Raw genomic sequence first — 21,681 nt, 5'->3', positions numbered from 1 at the left:
ATAAATATAATGTGAGGTAGTGAGACTATACGAAAGTATATGTGGGGTTAGCTGATTGGTAGAACTCTCGTTTTCAATGACAAGACTAGAGATCAAGTCCTCCTCTAAGAAGGGATAGAAAAAAAAAAGGAGGTCGAAATGAGTTTAGTGTGTTAAGATTAGTTTCTTATTGAGTCTTTAAAAAGAGCAATCCAATAGAATTTTATATACCTTGTCCCAAAAAAAAAAAGGTTAAATTTAGATGGATGAAGCAAAATAAACCAAGAAAATAGGTGGAAAATTGGGATATAAAAAGCATATTCGTTGTTGAAAAAATAGATGCGGACCAATACATAAGCATATTCCAATTCACCCTTTGATTGGGCGGGGCTAGAGGTGGCCAGTGGGCCGGGTTGGACCCAGCCCACCCTAACTCGCACGGCTGGTGGGTCACGTGGGTCCGGCCCGGTTTCAATCCGGCACAGCCCGGCACAGCTCGGATTTAATCCGGGTTGTGTCGTGGGTCCAAAATTTTCGACACAACCCATTTCAACCCAGCTCAGTTTAACCCGTTTGATTCGACCCAAATCGCACAACCCGTTTTGACTCATTTAATTCGACACACCTAGCCCGTGAACCCACCTAACCCGACCCACCTGGCACAACCCAGCCCGCACGGCCCACCCGCACGAATGACCCACCCAACCCGCACGAGCCAACCCACCTAACCCGCACGCATGACCCACCCAACCCGCACGGCCGGCACAACCCGCACGGCCCGCACAACCCGCACTGCCCGCACAGCCCGCACAATTCGCACGACCCGCACGGCCCGCACGGCCTAACATCCATTTTAAAAAAAAAAACGGCTAGTTTTTTGTATCTAACGGCTAGTTTTTTGTATCTAACGGCTAGTTTTTTAAGTGTATGATCATCCATTCTATTTTTCCTATAAATACCAATTCCATTTCACTCAAATTTCCACACAAATTCAAGCTTTCTTTCTCTCTTACTTAAAAATTCTTATTGTTCTCAAATTCTCAAGTGTTATATAGAGTTATATTTTTGTTAAAAAAAATCTCCTTAATATTATTATTAGTATTCTTAAGATTCTAAAAAAAAAAAGTTCTTCTCCATATTATAATTAGTAATCATACAAAAAAAAAATGAGCTCAAGAGGAGGAATGGGAAGGAGTCAAAGTGGTGGTCGAAGTGGTAGCCAAAGGAGTGGTGGTGCAAATTTTTCGTATGAAATTAATACGGAAAATTTAAACCAATTTGTCAATGAATATGGAGATTATGGTTTAGGAGATAGGCAAAATATTCAAACGTCTCCACCACAACATTTCTCCCACGAGTCCCACCAATCATCAAGTTCAACTATGCCACCTCCATCGCAACCAACATCTCAACCTTCATCTCAAGGTAATTTCTAATTAAATTTTTATTGTTATGAATATTTAAAAAAACTATTATTAATGATTATAAAGTTAGTTTAGTTTCCAATTTTCTATGATTTACAATTAGTTAATTACCATGAAAAATGCGTTTAAATAAGTATAATTAAAATATTTAAAATTTAAAAGCTTATTTTCATGAATAGCATTTAAAAATTAATTTTAATAATTTGATTTATGAAAGGTGGTGGCGGTGAAAGTAGAGGTCGAGCACATTTTTCTTGGGTGTGGAAACATTTTGAACGAGTTGAGGTCACACCCCCGGGATGGCAACCTGGGTCAACCAAAGAGGTTCACGTGTACATGCCTAGTTTGCAAGGCGCTAGGTGCAAATGTCAAGTCATATAATTGGAAAACGGGAGATGGAACCGGAACCTTGAGTCGGCATTTGCAAAATAAACACGACTTGTTCGAAAATGGCCCCCGTCCTTCGGGGGGTGGCGTCCAAACACAATTGGGTGGATACATGAACCAACCCGGCGGAGGTACACCTTTCATTTATAATAAAGATAGAATGATTGATGAAATGAGTACTTTAGTTATTGCTAATGAATACCCTTTTAGTTACGGTGAAAATGCAAACGTTGAGCATTTTAATAAAGTTGCATTACAACCTGCATTTACTCGTGTCCCCCGAAATACCCTAAGACGTTATACACAAACTTCTTATTATAAGTATAGGAGTGGTTTGATTGAATTATTTCGTACTTTTGATGGTCGTGTTAGTTTTACAAGTGATACATGGACTTCTAGTTTTGGCGAACCTTTTCTTTGCATTACTGCTCATTGGGTGGATGATGATTGGTTTATTCAAAAACGTATACTATGTTTTCAAGCTATGGAAGAAAGGCATACCGGTTTTAACATCAAAGTTCGTATTTTGGATTGTTTAAAAGAATTTCACTTGAATAATAAAGTTTTTTCTTTGTCTCTTGATAATGCAACTGCAAACACAAAGTGTATTGACTATTTGAAAAATGACTCCGAGTTGAATTTGTTGTTGGGTGGTAGTCTCTTGCATGTTAGATGTTGTGCTCGTATTTTGAATTTGTCTGTTCAAGAGGGTCTCGCTGAGTTGCAACCATTGCTAAACCCAATTAGAACAGTTATAAAATGGATTAGGATTACTCAGTCAGTTAAAAGAAAGTACATAGCTATGTGTAAAGAGAGAGGTCTTAAGAAAAGACAATGGTCTATTGATACCCCTACCCGTTGGAATTCTACTTTCAAGTTGTTGAGTGATGCTATAAAGTATCGTGATATTTTGACCCAACTTTACAATGAGACTCGTGTTGATCCTACTGAGTTAATAACCGAAAGTCATTGGACTAATGCTTCTTTTGTTCGTGATGTTTTAAATGCTTTTGATAGTGCAACTCATATTTTCTCTTATATTTATGAGCCTAACGTTCATTTAGTCATAATTGAGTGTGTTAAAGTTGTTCACACCATCGAAGAGCATATGAAGATTGATGGACTTCGTCCCGTTCTTGATAGCATGAAACGTAAGTGGCATACTTATTTTAGTGAATTTCCAATCATTTATGGAATTGCTGCTATTCTTGACCCCGGTGTCAAAGCTGAAGGTTTGGAAAATCTTTTAGAATTTTATTATACAAGTTTAAGTATCGATTATGATGTTAGTGAATATATTAACAAATGCAAATCTGTTTTGGGAGACCTTTATGATCATTATGCATCTATTTATGGTTTTGATTTGGCAACACCAACTACTACTAGCACTTCCGATTCTAGATTTGGTTTTCTTGATAAAGTTATGAAAAAAAAACACAAAGCATCTACATCATTCTCATCATCATCTTCTTCAACACTTGCTATTAATGATTATTTGTCATATCAACATGAGACCAACAACAACTTTCAAATTATAAAATGGTGGCAAGAACATAAAAAAAGTTTTCCTATATTGGCGAGAATTGCAAAAGATATACTTGCAGTTCCCGCTTCATCTGTTGCTTCCGAGTCTGCTTTTAGTGCAGGTAGAAGAGTGTTAGATGAAAAAAGATCTCGCTTAACTCCGGAAAGCATTCAAATTTGTGTTTGTAAGAAAGATTGGGATCAAGCTGAAAGAAGAACTCAAGGTTTAAAGGAAGACGAAGACGATGAAGATGATCCTGTGATGATATTGGAGTCGTCAACGGATGATGCAGCTTCCGGGGATGATGATGCAACAAACATGAGTGGCTAGAAAAGTCTAAATCAGGTACGCTAAGAACTACGTGGGCTTTGATTCTTTCGGGATACGTAGGCAACTTATTTTTCGAAAATTACAATTTAATTGCAAAATTAAATTTTAGTTTTCTAAAGATAGGTCCAAGCCCCCCCCCCCAAATTTCAAAAGAAGTACAATATAAGAACTACGCTGGCTTTGATTCCTTATTTTATAATATAAGGATACGTAGGCATCTTAATTAAGAGCAAGCCATCAAATTGTTAATTTTGTAAAAATTAAAACACCACACAACCCACCCGACCCTAACCCACGAACCCACCCGACCCTAACCCACAAACCCACCCGACCCTAACCCACCTAACCCACAAACCCACCCGACCCTAACCAACTAACCCACCCGACCCTAACCCACCTAACCCACAAACCCACCCGACCCTAACCCACTAACCCACCCTTCGACCCACCCTAACTCACTAACCCACCTTGACCCGTCTAACCCACGAACCTAGCTCGACCCACCCATGACCCGTCTAACCCACAAACCCAGCTCGACCCACCCACGATCCGTCTAACCCACAAACCCAGCTCGACCCACCCACGACTCGTCTAACCCACGAACCTAACCCTGGTGTGTCCAACTTCTCCGACCCAACCCACGACCCGGCCCACCCTACCCTACGTGTGTCGTGCCGTGTGTCATGAAACCCCAACCCGCGACCCACCTAACCCTAACCCAGCTCGCACGACTCGCACGGTGGACACCTTTAGGCGGGGCCATATCTTTTGACGGACATTCTTTGTCACCTCAGATAAACACACTTGCATAGAACGATCTCTCTTAGTTAAAAATAATGATTGTAAGTAATTCACTAATTTGTAACTAGTTTAAAGTTTTGAAAATTACTAGTATGATATATTATTATTATTATTATTATTATTATTATTATTATTATTGTAATATCTTTCTGTTACCTATAAAATTTGGATCAATTAATTTTGTTACTAGTATATATGAAAAAATATGAGTACATATTACATGATACAAATATACAATGCAGAATATGAAGTTGAATGAGTCTTGCAATACGTGCTTAAGATATCAATTTTTATTTTCTTTATAATCCATAATCAGATTAAGTATAAGTAATTGTAAAATTAAATTTGTAATAATTTTAAGAGCCGAGGAAAGGTCACTTTCTTATGCAATCAAATGTAATTTTGCTTTATAAGCTTATGCAAAGAAGTCTACATATAATTATTATAGTGATTGACAAAATATTTCTTATGGATTTTATAGATGTCAACTATTTTTTGATAAAGTTTAGCCTAAATCTTTCACATAAGTTAGAATTGTTAAATTCGATATGAACAATTAATTTTTTTTTTTTTTTTTGAAAACATACGAACAATTAATTAAAGCTTCACGGAAATAAAAAAAAATTTCTTCCACTTTACAAAAACACAATTAATACAAGTATAATTTTGTGTGCGTTTTTCTTTCTACTTGAACTTTTTTTAAATACTAATTTATATGTCATTATCAAGACATAAAAATCCGTGAAAAATAATACAAAATGAATCTTCACAAGATGAAGCCTTCTCGATTTATCATGTCTTTTAGAAGTCGACCAAACTAATGATCTCACTACAACAAATCTTAGACACTACTATGTTTTGATTCAATACTTGTGATGATGACTCTCTCTTATTAACTGAAACGACAATATATCAAAAACACTATGTATATACTCCGTAATAAAAGTACAAGAGATTTAGCAAAACTCCAAAATAAGAAATAACGTAAATGTCAAAACAAATAAAGTAAAAATAACTTACTCCGTAAAATAACTTCTCCAATTCTCCACTTATAATAGAACAAAACGTTTCTGACTTGCCGAAATATTCCGAGCCCTATATAGATAATTTTTTTTTTTTGTAGAACTATGTAAATAGTTTTTTATTCAATATAATATTATTTCTTAATTATAAAAGATAAAATAAAACAAAATTAAAAAATTAACATTCAATTTATAAGTAGCCCACGTCTAGCACAGAAAACGGCCTCGCTTCAAACGAACTTCTTCTTCTTGTTCGTAAAAAGAAGTAAGCTGCAATATCCAAACTCATTCTTCGGTAGAAGAGAGAGAAAACATTATAAATTGCCAAATTATTTTCTTGATAATCTCAAAGTTTAAGGCAAGTTATCAATCCACTATATATCAGCTCATCCTAAGGTAATTTTGCTTAATTTACTCATTATATTACCTTATTCTTCAAGGGTTTTTTTTTTTTTATAATGATTTATTGATTTTTTTTTTCCTGGAGTTATAATTACGTTGAATCTTAAAAGTTTCTGTTTTTCTTGTTTTGGGGATGAAATTAGATAATGGGTAATCGTGGAATTGATCAGAGAATTCTGGGTTTTGTTTTGAATGTTTAATTTAATTTTAGTTATCTTTCCCAGAATTATTTTTATCAATTGTGTAGAAATAAAAATAAAAATTATAGAAGTGGGGGATGAAATTCTGATTTTTATTAAGAAAATTGCTAATTGAGATGAAAAAATAGAAAGAAAAAAAAAAGTTGTGTTAGACTGTTAGTTCATAATTCATGAAACAGAGGAACTTACTGTTGCAATTAATAAGGCTGAAAATATAAGTTTTTTGCTTTAATTTGTTGACTGATATTTTGGATGTTTTACCTCAAAAGTTACCTTAATAACGTTTTGGCTTGATAAAAAATCTTCAATTTTTGAAATAGTAATGAATAGTTAAAGGTGGTGGTAAATTTTGTCAAAAAAAAAAAAAAAATAGGTTGGTGGTAAATCATATAAATATTTTACACAGTATATTCTTGATCAGATTTTGTGGCTAGAACTTAACAATTTGATTGATTTAAACTAGAAATTTAATACTATTCGATTTTTAAAAAAAATAAAAAATACAGGTTGGATTAAGAATATATAACTAATTAGTTTATTAGTATAAATTAAATTAATTGTAATTGTGCACTAAAACATGGTTTTATGTCTCTTGTTTTACAGCTTGCTTGGTTTGTTGTAAGAAGAGATCTTCCCAAATACAAAAACTTTGGCTTTTTCCTCATTTTTGATCATTACTCATGAGTTCATCAATAGGTTCAATTCATGAACTGTATCATAGCCTAGAGATCAAAGATGAAAGACCTTATGTGATTCGAGTTATCGAAGATTTCAAGAAAAGATCACTTTCATACCATACCTACCAAGGACTTGTATTGATTGTAACATTCTTATCATATGCAACATACCACGTAACCCGTAAAACCTCGAGTATAGTGAAGGGTGCCCTTGATCCTCAAACACCAACATCGCCTTCATTAGACTTAAAATCCTACCCATGGCAGAAAAATTACCTTAACTTATCTAATGGAAATGTAACATTATTGGGTGCAAACAATGGTGGATGGGAGCCATTTAATGGGAGTGATGGCACGGCTATGCTCGGTTACCTTGATGTGGCTTTTCTTGCAGTCTATGCTGGAGGAATGTTCTTCTCAGGGCACCTCGGCGATAGAATGAATTTGAGAGTGTTTTTAACCATTGGAATGATTGGAACTGGATTTTTTACAGCATTATTTGGAATGGGATATTGGTTCAACATTCATAATTTTTACTACTATTTGGTTGTACAAATGCTTGCTGGTGTGTTCCAATCCTCTGGTTGGCCTTCGGTTGTTGCAATTGTTGGAAATTGGTTCGGAAAGGGTGGCAGGGGTTTGATCATGGGCATTTGGAACGCGCATACTTCAGTTGGCAATATCACTGGTTCTTTGGTCGCGTCTGCCTTATTGAAGTATGGGTGGGGATGGTCAATGTTTGTTCCTGGTCTTATGATTGGGTTCATTGGCTTGGTTGTTTTTTTCGTGTTGCCTGTTAGTCCCTTGTCCGTAGGGATGCATATGGGTGATGAAGAAACAGATTCTCCTAAGAAAGGTTTCTTGGCCGAACCCTTTATGCCCTTGGAAGCAATTGCTGAACATGAAACACTCGAGGAGGAAAAGGCTGTCGGATTCATTGAAGCATGGAAGATTCCTGGAGTTGCCAATTATGCTCTTTGCCTGTTCTTCGCGAAATTGGTTGCTTATACTTTCCTGTATTGGCTTCCCTTTTACATCAGTTATACAGGTACTTACTTCTTTGATCGAGTTGAATTTTAAGCTGCTATTTGTGACTTGCCAGTTTTCTTGTCTGCATAATACTTTATATAATGCTGCAAGTTCCGGATCATAACAAAATTTCATGTACATTGCAGAAATTGGAGGAGAATACCTTTCTAGCGAGACAGCAGGAAACCTGTCAACTTTCTTCGATTTAGGAGGTGTGGTTGGTGGAATTTTAGCTGGTTTTGTATCGGATAAACTTGATGCCAGGGCAATAACAGCGGCTTCCTTCACATATTTTACCATCCCGGCTCTCTACATGTACAGAAGCTATGGATTCATCAATGTGTATATGAATATTGGCCTCATGTTCATTGCCGGAATGTTTGTCAATGGACCGTATGCTTTAATCACAACTGCAGTGTCAGCTGATCTCGGAACACATAAATCACTGAAGGGCAACTCAAGGGCACTTGCTACTGTCACCGCGATTATAGATGGTACAGGCTCAATTGGTGCTGCTATTGGACCTTTGCTTACAGGTTACTTCTCAGCCATAAGCTGGGATGCAGTTTTCACAATGTTAATGACAGCAGCTTTAATAGCAGGACTACTACTCACTAAACTTGTGATCGATGAAATACGAGCAAAAATTGATGGATACAGATCTCCTAGAGGGTCAAGAGCAGATGTTCTTGTATGAAAATAAACAAAAATCCCGTAAAACAGGATCATTTTTTTTGTTCATCGTGTGATTATTCTTAGAGTGTTCATGAACTTAGGCTCATATATATCCTCAGCTCGTAGGATGAAACGAAGAGATGGCAAAGACCCTCGACGTCTAACTAGAATTGGAGCAAAGGATCACATACATTCATCTGTATATTCTGTATTGGAGGGCATTTACAGGGGATTGACTACCAAGTTCAAGGATCAGAAATCCCTTAGTTGGGATATCAGAAACTAAGAAAAAAAAAATTGTGAATTTTTATTTTCCTTTCCATAAATTATATTTGGAATTATGGAGGGAAAAGCTTCATGTTGTAAATTATATTTATCACATTTGTACAAAGTTTTGTTTTTGTATGTTTGTACTAAAAAATCGGCATTCAAAAAAATCGTTTATTTATGAGGCACAAAGTTTTTACTCCATTCTTTTTATTCTGTATAACATTGTGTGAGCTGAGATTGTTTGAAGTTGTAATACAGATGCTTGGTAATCACTGCTTGAAGTTGAAGCTTGTTTATACTTGTATTTTACATACTAGAATTTTAGAAAATGGCCTATTTATATGAAACAAAGTAAAATTGTCACATACGGAGTACTAAGTAAAAAGTACTTCCTCCGTTTTTTTTTAGTTGACATCATTTGTCTTTTACACTAATCACAAAACTACATTTTGACTAGCTTCTGTGATTGTAGCTACGATAAAATATAGTCAAGTGAAATCTTGTTTGAATAGTCTCAATGTATATTTTATTAATATCCACTTTTTATAATTTTACAATGTCGAGAATTAGAGATATTAATCGTCAAAATAGTGCGTTGGCAAGCTTGATAAGATAATGGTGTCAACTAAATAAAAACGGAGGTAGTATTATTTTGGGTAGAGAGAGCAGGAATTCATGTTACTCTACAATGAATTATGTTTGTTTAGGCAATATTCATTTTTCTCTCATGGACAAGTGTGATTATGTCTCAAAAAAATATGTCAATCTTGGATTTCCTACTAATTCCTTGTACTTTGTATTTGTGAAACCAGGGATTTCTGGATCAGTTGAACGTCAATTTTGTATATAATAGTTCCATACACACTATCAGTCTTTATTGAACTAAAACACGACTTTCAAATATTTGATACCCAATACAATTATTTGTCAATTTTGTTAACTAAACTAGCTAATTTGTAGAGTTTATTGAAAAAAAAAAAAAAAAGAAATTAGGTAGAATAACACCCCTCCACGGCCCCCCTCAATCTTTATACTTGGAATTATAATGGCATAAGCATTCAACTCAAAATCGATCTACATGTACATCAAATCGATAAAAGGATAGGATCAAGATCCTCCATAAATCAATTGAAAGTTGAAATTAAAGGTTGAAATCATATAGGAAAGGAAATTTCCTCTTCTAGCATTGTCACATGTAAATTGAAATCTTGAAATCATTTTAGGCATGCAAGGAAATTTCCTCCTTGTCTTCATCACCCAACATAACAAGTGCCATATTTGCTACTTATATTCACACTAAAGTACAAGGTTCATATACTCAAAATACACTCACACTAAGCTAGCATTTAATTATAACCTATAGTTTTTATTATTTTACTTGTATGATTACTTTATTTAATATTAAACCGTGTCAAAACTATGAGCTATAATTAAACCTTCTACTAAATTCATTGGCTACAACTAGTGGACAAGGTTGCTTGATTACTGTTGAACATGTCCCAAATTAAATTAAATTAGGGAGTACTAATCATGCTTAGTAGGCTTTAATAGCTATCAAATGCTGTCATTATGAAATGGACAAAGTAATAATTGGTTTAATTAATTTTTTTTTTTTTGAGGGAACTGGTTTAATTAGTTTAATTAGTATTTGCTTAAGTAATTGAAGTTTTGTTTCTGGAATTGAGAGGAGGGACCACTATATATGAAAAGCAGTTGTGATATCATGCAATTATTCAACGTATTAGAAATTGATTTGGATGTGACGCCAAGAACCTTCAAAGGGGGATATGATGATGTATTATTGACAATCTATGCACAATTGCATATAAATGTACAATTTCTTTTATATTAACTGTGGCAAGGCTCGCACTGCTGGGGGATGCATAATACTCGTATTTATTATTTAATAAGGGCTTGTTTTGTATCATTTTTAATGTTGATTTTAGTAAAAATTATTGTGCGGATCAATATGGTCCTTTCTAATCTCCTTTGCCCCTAATTAGACAATTCTTGTAAGTTGTAACCCTTGTTGCTTGTAGTGTTTTTCAAGACTAAGAAAATGTGTATTAGTGGCTCATTATAGTGATTGGAACTCCAGCTTAGTACAATGCAAGAGAATAGTTGCTTGTTTTCTAAACAACTTCAATTAATTAAATGTGATTACTATCTTGTAAAAGATGTGTATGAAAGCAAAGATTTAAGCTTGGGCAAGATGATGATGTTAGGAATAAACCTTTGAATATTCTCAAATTGTTTAAAAAGTTATATTTATCTCGTTGAATTGAGCAAAAAAACACATTGACAAAACAAGAGACAAATAGGTAGAGCACTTAAGTGTACTGATTCAATATTTTGGTTGTTATCTCATCCATCTTATCGGCTTTTGAGCCTTTTTATACATCCAAAAAACTTGCGCAATGTAAAAAAGCAATTGAATCATTTGTATGTACAAAAAAAATATCTTGATCATATATGAAGTGGGGAAGGTGATGTACATGTTGATTTGAAGTATGTGGTTGACGAATATTTTGACAAATTTGGTATAATTGCTAATTATAGAGATTAAGATAGTCTTTAGTCACTAATAATGATTCTAAATCATACTATAAAGTCTATGATTCTTGAATATTGGAAATTTGGATTGACGAATGACTGACTCTTGCTTATGCATTTTGAATACGCAAGTCTTAAAGAACTAGTGCTTGTATGAATATACTAAACACCTTGTTCTCTAGCACCTACTCCCTCCGTCCCTTTATATTTGCTCCATTGTCATTTTTGGAGTCAAACTTTGAAAACTTTGACCATAAATTACCGTTAATCTATAAAAGATAATTTAGTCATGAGTGGTCCTGTTAGATTCGTTTCATTGTATATTTTATTAACATCACGCTTTTAATTTTTATGTGTATGAAAATAAAGATATAGACGTTTTAATACACGTCTTGGAGACCGTGCACAGTCAAATAGGACAAAAAAATAGGAACAAAGGGATGTATTATAAAAGGTATGTGTTCACTAGGAACAAGGGATTTAGGTGGATGTAGGTAACTATGCAGATGAAGGTTGTGAATTATGAGCCATAAGTTTAATTTAATTAGAATTTAATACTCGTAATAATTACTTTTTGTATAAGATTAGATTGTCGTAATTTAATTTGTAAGCTTAAGTAGATGGTACAATGTTTATACAAGTCTAACGATATTTCATCTATTACTAATTGATACTAACATAAAACACTTCTAGACTTTATTATATGTGATGAGACTTATATGAACGACTTACAATTTTCGTAAGATTTTGATTTCCTTAAAATGGTAATTGTTACTTCAAAATTGTTGTCAAATATTGCCACTAATTTACTGATGCTACGATATCCGCTTCCCATTTTCATTCAATAAAAAAAGGCTCATCAAAATGGTCTTTTCGAAACAGGAAAAGTTAAACAAGCATTACAAATGGTTAAATATGAAGCAATAATAGTGGTTAAAATAAAGTGACCACTTGAAATTGAGGAATTGATTATTTGAGTCATTCTCCAAAGTCTAGACTAGTGCCATCATGCGATTTAGGTTTACCTTATTTATTTTAAATTAATTGAGGTTACTTAAAAATTAGTGGGATTAGAATTTTTTACCTTTAGGAGCGTCATCTGTTATGTGAACCACAATTTAGATTTATGTTTTTTGACAGAGAACCACAATTTAGATTATTAATCATAGCAATCAATCTTTTAACCACTAATTTAAGGTGATGATATCAGATTTACATATATTTATATAAATAACCAGATTGTAATAATAATAATTATATAGTGATACTAACCTCGTCACCTTGATTACACATAATCAAGTAGCGATTAAAGACACATTAGGTTAATTAACTATGTGATTAATTGTAACTATAATGGTTGCCACACAATAATTTGCGACCAAAAAACTCCGAGTAGGAAAGAAAATTGTCATATACGAAGTAATAAAGTGTTAAATTACCTAAAATTATTATACAAAGAAATTAAGTGTTAAAATTACCTAAAAAGAAAAATTCTTGTAAGAAGAGATGACTAGACTACAAGTAGCCCTATAGGTTTAAGACTGATTATTAAAAATTTCTTGTGAGAAGGAAAAATATCTCATAATCAAGACATTTGTTTCTTTAAGTTTACTTTTTTTTTAAATAAAATCTCATTTTTTTTTCTTACCGATTATGTTTTGGAATTTTTTGAGATATCTCAAGATACAGGTCTTCAATACATTTAAACGGCCGTAGACACCTGCAAAAGAACGAATATTCCACTATCGAAATATTCGCCTCCGAAGGTCAAGTTAGTAACCGGAAAACGAAGGAGTTTAGAGAGAGAAAATAGAGAGAAGTTAGAGCACTTGGTATGTGTAGGGAATTTTTAAAACTCAACCTTTTGAGCCCCACTGTGTTTATACTTTTAGGCATGGCAGTGCTCCAAGGGAAGGAAGCTAAAGATAGAAGAGTCGCCAACAAGTTTTAGGAACTTGCAAATCGTTCACGGGTGCGAAGGTTACACCCCATTCACAATCACGAAGATTGCTAACTCCATAGTGGTCCAGAACCATGATTGGATGTTCCGGGATGATGGTACGAATCCAACCTAAAAGAGATTGAACCCGCCCTAAATCGGCCTCTACTTAATTCTTATGATATTCATGTGCGCTTTCCGATCAACATACATACATCAAATTAACCCTAAGCATATTTAACCTACGTTGGTTGATTATTAATGCACAATCAAATGTATTATTGGTGATCACTTGAAATAAAGCCATATTAAGCCTAAATCAAATTAGTAATTATCTTATTAAGCGTGATTTTAAGTACAAATTCCCTTTAAACGCGCAAAAAGGGGCGTGATCAAGCAATACAATAAATCATGAATAATCCAGCAACATATGATTAATTTACACAACAATCATCATCATAATAATATCATCAAAATATCGTTAATAGTAATGTACGGAATTTTTCAAACTCAACTTTGAGCCCCACTGTAATCATGCCTTTAAGCATGGTGTTAGGTTTACAGTGATTTCAATAAGAAAACACTTAAAATATTTGTGGGAACAAAATCTAAATTATATGATTACAATATAAATTGTAAAATCAAATACAATACAAAGTATTACAATCAAGTATTAGGAATGTCAAAGAAATTACTGAAAATTTACAAAGACCACACTAGTGTGAAAATCAAACTTGCCTTTCCTCCAAGCCGACACCAACAAGTATGAACATGAGAATAATGATGTCCCGTAAGACTCAAACCTTGATACACTGTCAAAGGCGTGTATACACTTTCCTAAAAAGGTTTATTTCCCCCACACGGTGCTTGGGTTAAACCGGAAATCCTCTTTGAGATACAATTGGCAGCAAAATTCGTTCTTAGCACTAGAATCGAAATACGATGAACAATTCACAAAATTGGCTAAATATCAAGTGTTTTTCTCACAAAAGTTTGCAAGAAGATTGAGAGAAAAATTTGGAGAATACTTGGGAGAAAGAAAAACTGATAATCGTTTTCTTCTAAGTCCCCATCTTTCGTTCCTCTTAACAATATAAGACCGAAAGAAACCGCAACTGCCGAAGTGCCGCGGGCGCGGGTGCCTGGGTCGCGGGAGCGGCATCCCAACCCGCGGACGCGGACAGAGTGAATTACTATTTACTCAAAGATTCTGGAGATTGCTGGCCGCGGGCTTGGAGAGGGCGCGGCCCACCAAGTCGCGGGGGCGACCCCTGTTCTCCACATACACTCTAAATATCTAACACATGGTGGCGTCCAAAAAAAAGGAAGCTAGAGATAAAAGAGTTGCCAATAAGTTTTAGGAATTTGTAAACCGTTTATGGGTGTGAAGGTTACACCCCATTCACGATCACGGAGATCGCTAACTCCATAGTGGTCCGAAACCATGACTGGATATTCGGGAATGATGGTACGAATCCAACCTAAAAGTGATTAAACCCGCCCTAAATCGGTCTCTACTTAATTCTTATGATATTCATGTGCGCTTTCTGATCAACATACATAAAACAAATTATCCCTAAACCTGTTTAATCTACGTTGGTTGATTATTAATGCACAAATAAATCTATTAGCGGTCACTTGAATTAAAATCATATTAACCTAAATCAAATTATTAATTAACTTATTAGGCGTGATTTCAAGTACAAATTCCCTTTATACCTGCAAGAAGGGGCGTGATCAAGCAATAGCAATAAATCATGAATAATCAAGCAACATATGATTAACACAACAATTATCATCATAATAATATCATCATCAATACATGATTAATAGCAAGATCCTAGGCATGATACTAAACGGATTGATAATAAACCCTAGCATGTCACTAATAATAAAGATCAAAGATTTAGCCTAAACATGATACTAGAAAGCATGATATTAGAAATATTAATTAACACCCTAAACATGATACTAGGAATTTAAATCAACATCCTAACATGATACTAGGAATTAATATCAATATCCTAACATGATTTCTATCAAAAGAATAAATATTAGGGAGATCAAATTACTCACTTTGATGCCTCGTACTTATTTCTATCAAAACAATACACATGTTAGTAACTTCAACAAAGATTAAATCAAATAAGAATTGAAATAACTATTTGGGACCAAACCTTCAGAACTATTAACTTTTCACAACGAGGTTGAAGGCAACTTCGAGATTGGCTTGGAGTATTCAAAGCGCGTGAAGGAGGTATGGTGTTTGATTAGGGAAAAGTATCAAAGATGTGTGTTTAGGAGATGTTTAGGCTAAGGCTAGAAACATGAAGAAAGAAGAGAGAGAGAAAAGCTTTTAGCTTAGAGAGAGTATTAGATGATGATTGTTGGTGACTAAAAAGGGGGTGATACGACCTCTATTTATAGGGAAAAAAGAGGGTCGAAGGGTAAGAAAAAGAATCAGAATTCAAACCAAAGTAAAACAGATTCCATTGCGGCTCGACAGCCTTGTCGCGGCGCGATGGTGCTGTCGCTCAGTGATGGTTTTTGGAAAACTAAATCCGTACAAAATTCTATTCCCAATCTTGGGTTAACCAAATATCCGTACGTATTTTATTTTGACTGGGATTAGGATTATTGAAAAACAGATGTTTTATCCGATGTAAAACTCTTAAATCTTTATCTATTCAAAACAGGATAAATTAGAACCCTAGAAGCTAATAACAAATCCTAAGGGATTTAGGATCGAAAACAACCTTCTGGAGGATTCTAGAAGCTTGTAACAAATCCTAATTGATTAAGGAATGAATTTAAGGTTAATGGACCCTCCACATGGTCATCGGGTCGCAGGTAAGGCTCGATTCGGGCTCGGTTTAGTATTTTGGCCATAACTTCTTCGTTGTAAGCCGGATTAGGGATTATAATATATCGTTGGAAAGCTCTTTTCAAACCCTATCTAACTAAACAATAATTGGACCAGGATTATTAAACAAAACAAACTTTTTTGGACGTTTTAATAAAGAGGACACAAAATGAATAATTTTGGCTTTAAGGGCACGAAAAACATAAATGGTTAAGGCTAAAGGGAACTTCACGAGACTCTTCAACTCTTCACCTAGCTCGATAATCAAAGACGTGAAAGGTACTCGTCACCGGGTTTGGTTTTTGGGGAGACACAATCTGGTGTCTACAAGTAAGATCCTAGGCACGATAGTAAACAGATTAATAACAAATCCTAGCATGTCACTAATAATCAAGATCAAAGCTTTAACCTAAACATGATACTAGAAATCATAAAAAATTCCTAACGTGATACTAGAAATCATAAAAACATCCTAACATGATACTAAGAATTAAAATAATATTGTAAACATGATTTCTACTCCAAAATCAAGGATTAAGTAATTGACTTACTTTCATTGATGTTCCTCCCTTCTTGCTATTAAAACAGTACACACGTTAGTAACTTCAAGAAAGATTATATCAATAAAGTAAATAAATCAAATATGAATTGAAATATAGATTTGGGACCAAACCCTCAGAACTATCAACCTTTCACGTCAAGGTCGAAGGCAACGTCGAGTAGGGTAAGGAGTATTCGAATCTCGCAAAGGAGGTATGGTGTTTGATTGGGGAAAGTATCAAGGATGTGTTTAGGCTAGGCTAAGAATATGAAATCGAGAGAGAAAGAGAGAGAATATTAGAAAGGGTATTGATGATGATCGTTGGTGATTGAAAATGGGGTGATACGACCTCTATTTATAGGGGAAAAAAAAAGAGAATTGAAGGATCAGAAGAGAGTCAGAATTTGGAACGGAATAAAAAAGTTCCATCGCATGGCGAAAGGAGGATCGCGGAGCAATGGGGTCCATCGCGGCGCAATGGGACTATCACAGCGCGATGGTCCTGTCGTTCTGCGATGGTTTTCTAAAGATTAGAATCCGTACAGAGTTTAATTTCCAATCAGAGTAGGTTAATCAAATATCCGTACGTATTCTATTTTGACCGGGATTAGGATTATCAAAAAAGAGATGTTTTATTCAATATCAAATTCTTTAATATTTATCTTTTAGGGAAAAGGATAAATTAGAACCTTCTAGAGGATTCTAGAAGCTTGTAATAAATCCTATTCGACTTAGGATTGGGAATAAGGTATTGGACCCTCCACATGATCATTGGGTCGTAGGTAAGGTGGACCTATATCCGGTTTGGGCTTGGTTTAGTATTTTGGCCATAACTTACTCGTTTTAAATCGGATTTAGGCTTATAATATATCGTTGGAAGACTCTTTTCAAGCCCCATCCATCCAAACAATAATTGGACCAGGATTATGGACTAAAATAATCTTTTTTGGACGTTTTTATGAATTGGACATGAAATGAATGATTTTAAGGACACGAAATGAATGATTTTGGATTTAAGGGCGCAAAATGAATGATTTTGGTTTAAAATCATTTTAAGTAAGGTTAGGGACACGGTCAAGGCATATGGGAATTTCACGAGACTCTTCAACTCTTCACCGAACTCGTTAATCAAAGACGTGAAAGATACTCATCACTGGGTTTGGTTTTTGGGGAGACACAATCAGATGTCTAAAGTATGTCTTTTTATGATATTCTCAATCTATCTTTCCCATCATTAATTATTTGGGTACTTATAGGGGTGGGAAAGTATCCATTCTAGGGTTTGGTGCCCTGAAATAGGGAGCACTGATTGGCGGCATAATCAGGTGAGGACATGTGTCCTTTGGGGGCGTCGTTTTGGCGCTTTTCGCTGGAATTGGGCCTCCTGATGTAATGGAGGCCTTCTTTCTATTCAGGTGCTCTTGTGTTGCCACGTGTCATCTTCCTATGGCGGCCTACAGAGCAGAAGACGAAGAGGGAGGTCTGAGATGAGGGAGGAGAGAGGAGGGAGGTTTGAGATGAGAGAGGATGGAGGAGGGATATCTGAGATGAGAGAGGAGGGAGGAGGGAGGATTAGGGACTTAGGTCTTAGGGTTATCCGGATTTTTTTAAAAAGGTAAAAAAAAAGTATTTTTTTCGGAATCCGACTTTTTTTCGGAATTCCGAAATCGAAATTTTCGATATACGCCGATCCGATATCCGATATCCGAAATTTTCGGATCGGATGCGGATCGGATTTTCGGATTATCGGATAGTTTTGCTCAACCCTAGTCATAATATAAGCGACTATGTTGAAAAAAAAAAGATTAAAAATAAATACGGAGTAGTTTTGAAAGTAAAGTTAAACAAAATAATTATTGTTTTTTTCTTAAAATAAAATACTTATTGTTTTTGGACTTACTATACGTGTTTTGGGCCTCTAATTTAGAATCAAAGGGTTAATGTTAATATTGGACTTCAAATTTGTTGTAATAAATCCTATAGGTAGGAGTATTTCTACTACGTATTTTTTTTTTTTTTTTGAAACCAAGAGTATTTCTATTTAATAATTCTGTATTTCCCTTTTTTACCTTAAAAAAGAAAAAAAAAAAAGTTTTAAAATGCTTTTCTGTGTTAGAAACTTGGAGTAGGGCGCAAGGCAATTAGAGTTATATATACTCCGTAAGAGATTGTACAATCCAAACAGACGAATACTGATTAATTTCTATTGAATACATAACCCCTTTCCTCGTCTTGCTTTCGCGCTTCGAAATCCTCTGATCCAGGGATTTATCTTTAACTATAATCCGTTGCATTGTGAAAACCAGACATGGAAGACAAAGTAGTGTTGAAGTACAATGACACATTACGAGGACCGTGTTTCCTCAAATGACCAAATCATTGCATTATACTTCAGTTATCTTTGCTCTTTCCGCAAAACTGACGATATCCTGTTCGTCAAACCGGAGTGTATCTATCTGTCTAGCAGACTGCGAGGATGATAAATTCGTTGAAGATTTCACGAATTCCTCTAATCTGTCAAGCAAGAAGACTGGTTCTTTTCGCTGTTAATGACAACGATGAATCTGGTGGGAGTCATTGGAGCACCCTGGTGTATGACAGGATGAAGAATTTGTTTATGCATTATGACAGCATGCAGGAATTGAATAGCTTTCATGCCATGAAGCTGTATGATGCCGTCAAGGAATACATGGGACCGGATGGAAGTGAAGTTTCAAGGGCGCAAATCTCATCAACTTCATTAAAGAAACAGGAGAACAAGAAGAAGAAACGTGTGCAGTCTGAATTATCCAAACCTGTTGAAGAGGCGAAATCTGAATCAGTTGCTGCTACCGGACCTGCAGTTTTACCCAAGTACGTGGAATGCAAGACCCATCAGCAATCAAACGGATATGATTGCGGTCTATATGTGTTAGCTCTGTAGGTGGTGCTCAAATCAAAAGGGTGACATGATTTCAGCAATACAGAAGCAAGTTGACGATTCTGTGGAGGTGAATATGCAAAGCGAGGTGCTGCCTATCATACAGAAGTTGGCCGAGTACTGACTAACATCAGTTACAACTTTTGATTTTTTTTCAAGGGAAACATCAGTTTCAACTTGATGAAATAGTAATTTTGTAGACAAACTTAAGGCTAGAAATTTGAACATTTATTGATTTCTACAGAGTGTAATTCTATTAATAAAAAGTTAATTATAACTTCTGTGCAATATCTTTTAGAGTATATTTTTTTATTGTGCCCTATTTCCCTTGTAAGTAGGGTTTCCCAAGATTGTAGGCTAACACTACAATGAGAATCCAGCTAAACTTGGGTTGGACCGAAGAAATTGTTTCTGAAGATCCAGAAACTCCATGAACAGAAGAGTGACATAGTGAAGTGATTACACAGCGAAAAAGAGGCTGATTGCCTAATATCTACAGGTATATAGGATTCACCATCCAAACATACAATGTACATTCAAAAAAAAATCCAATAATACAATGTATATCTCGATCATAAGCAAAAGCCAATCAGCCATAGCATATTCGAGGCAACACTGGTCAGATCCTATATAATGCAGGATGACATATGAGGTTTTCATGCATTAAATTTACCAAAGCAATCCATAATCAGCTTTCTAGTGATAGTTCCAAATTTTTTGTTGGACAGTTGAGAAAAGAGGTCGAAATGAAATCCTAAGATACTACAGGTTAAGAGCAAAAGGAATCTGCATACACTAATCACAAATTTGCAACGCATTATGACAACTCAACTTCCGATGTGAGGAAAAGAACTAGTCATGCACAGTTGTTTCAGACCAAACAGATACACAACACCAAAGTAAAAGCAAGACAGGCAAAAAAGGCAGTCGTGAAACTAATCACTGCTTAAGAAGGGGTGGGTTTCATTAAAAGCCTCAAGCAACTCCAAAGGTAGCTGGAATAGCTCGCAAGGTAAAGATCAAGTATAGGAAAGTTCTAGGCCCTCTCCCTGCTTAATCTGTTTGATAGAAATTTATGATTCAGTAGTAGTTAGAATGCACTATAAAGCTTCCAATAACTCATCCCAATGATTCACAATAAACTTGCTTGTACATTCAACTAGCACCGGATAGACAGCATACATGTTAATCTTCTTTTAATTAGTACTCCGAAAGATTTAAATTCAAGTCTTAAACCCTGATACCTCATATAGTTTGTCAGGCTCAGAGTCAGCACTCAGCAGGACATGTTCATGGGTGGGCAAGCCCTAGTTGTATACATCATCCAAACCATGGATTAAGCCTATCTCAACCATAAGCAAAAGCCAATTAGGCATAACTTATGTCATGCAGACTTGTCAAAGCAGTTCATAGCCGAGTTTCTTCAACTAAGGCAATTTAAGGATCAAAAAAGAGTTCTGATCAATCAATCCTACAATGACAAGACAGTATACCTAGCAAGCAGATTCTAAGGATAGTAACAAAGAAGGCATCTACAATTTCTGCACCACTCTGCCACTCATTATTGGCATCATAACATGACCTACAAGAAGCCAATAAAGTATACAAAATTCAAAGGCAAAAACACAGGATTTGTAGTCATGTAGCCCCAACAACCTTAAGAACAAGTTTCAGAAGTAAAATTTAATACTCATTGGGATGAAGTTATGGCCTTCAAAGCCTTTTGCAACTTCAAGGAAGATACAGTTTCTTATGAGAGTGAAGAAGGCTGGTAGAAAAGAGAGAAGGGAGTTCAAGCTGCTGAATCTTACTGATAGATTTCTATCTAATAACAAATCAAGTTTCACAATATGATCCACCATCCAAGCTTCCGCTATAAGTCATTCTAATGATTCACAAGAAACTTAAGAATACATCCCACATTCCCACAATTTGCCCTTAATATGCAGTGCATACTGCACTCTAAAACCAAATACCAAAGTGCATTCTAAAACCAGAAATGCTGATTGGTATTACGCTGATGGTTGCATCTAAATGCACCCTACATTGCCTAACAACAGCAGCAAAATAAGAAAGTTTCATTGTTCCTATTTCAATTGCACATCATCTTTGATCAGTACTGTACAAGGAAAGGAAACCAGGTG

General features: G+C 35.2%; 1 protein-coding gene and 1 pseudogene across 2 annotated transcripts; both read left to right on the top strand.

Moving 5' to 3' along the window:
- Nucleotides 1–3,639: 3,639 nt before the first annotated feature.
- On the top strand, nt 3,640–8,922 carry LOC110717448 (putative glycerol-3-phosphate transporter 1). 2 transcript variants are annotated; one of them, XM_021896149.1, is made up of 3 exons: nt 3,640–3,660; nt 6,674–7,795; nt 7,923–8,922. In XM_021896149.1, the coding sequence occupies exons 2-3, from the start codon at nt 6,751–6,753 to the stop codon at nt 8,471–8,473; spliced, it is 1,596 nt and encodes a 531-aa protein (XP_021751841.1). In that variant the 5' UTR covers nt 3,640–3,660; nt 6,674–6,750; the 3' UTR covers nt 8,474–8,922. The 2 variants fall into 2 exon arrangements, with proteins under 2 accessions (XP_021751841.1, XP_021751840.1); XM_021896148.1 differs by lacking the exon at nt 3,640–3,660 and adding an exon at nt 5,056–5,864.
- Nucleotides 8,923–18,672: 9,750 nt separating this feature from the next.
- On the top strand, nt 18,673–19,661 carry LOC110717590 (annotated as a pseudogene).
- Nucleotides 19,662–21,681: the final 2,020 nt, after the last annotated feature.

This window comes from Chenopodium quinoa, unplaced genomic scaffold (assembly GCF_001683475.1).
Source record: "Chenopodium quinoa cultivar QQ74 unplaced genomic scaffold, ASM168347v1, whole genome shotgun sequence".
NCBI classification, from domain to species: domain Eukaryota; kingdom Viridiplantae; phylum Streptophyta; class Magnoliopsida; order Caryophyllales; family Amaranthaceae; genus Chenopodium; species Chenopodium quinoa.
This window is presented reverse-complemented; position numbering and strand designations above follow the sequence as displayed.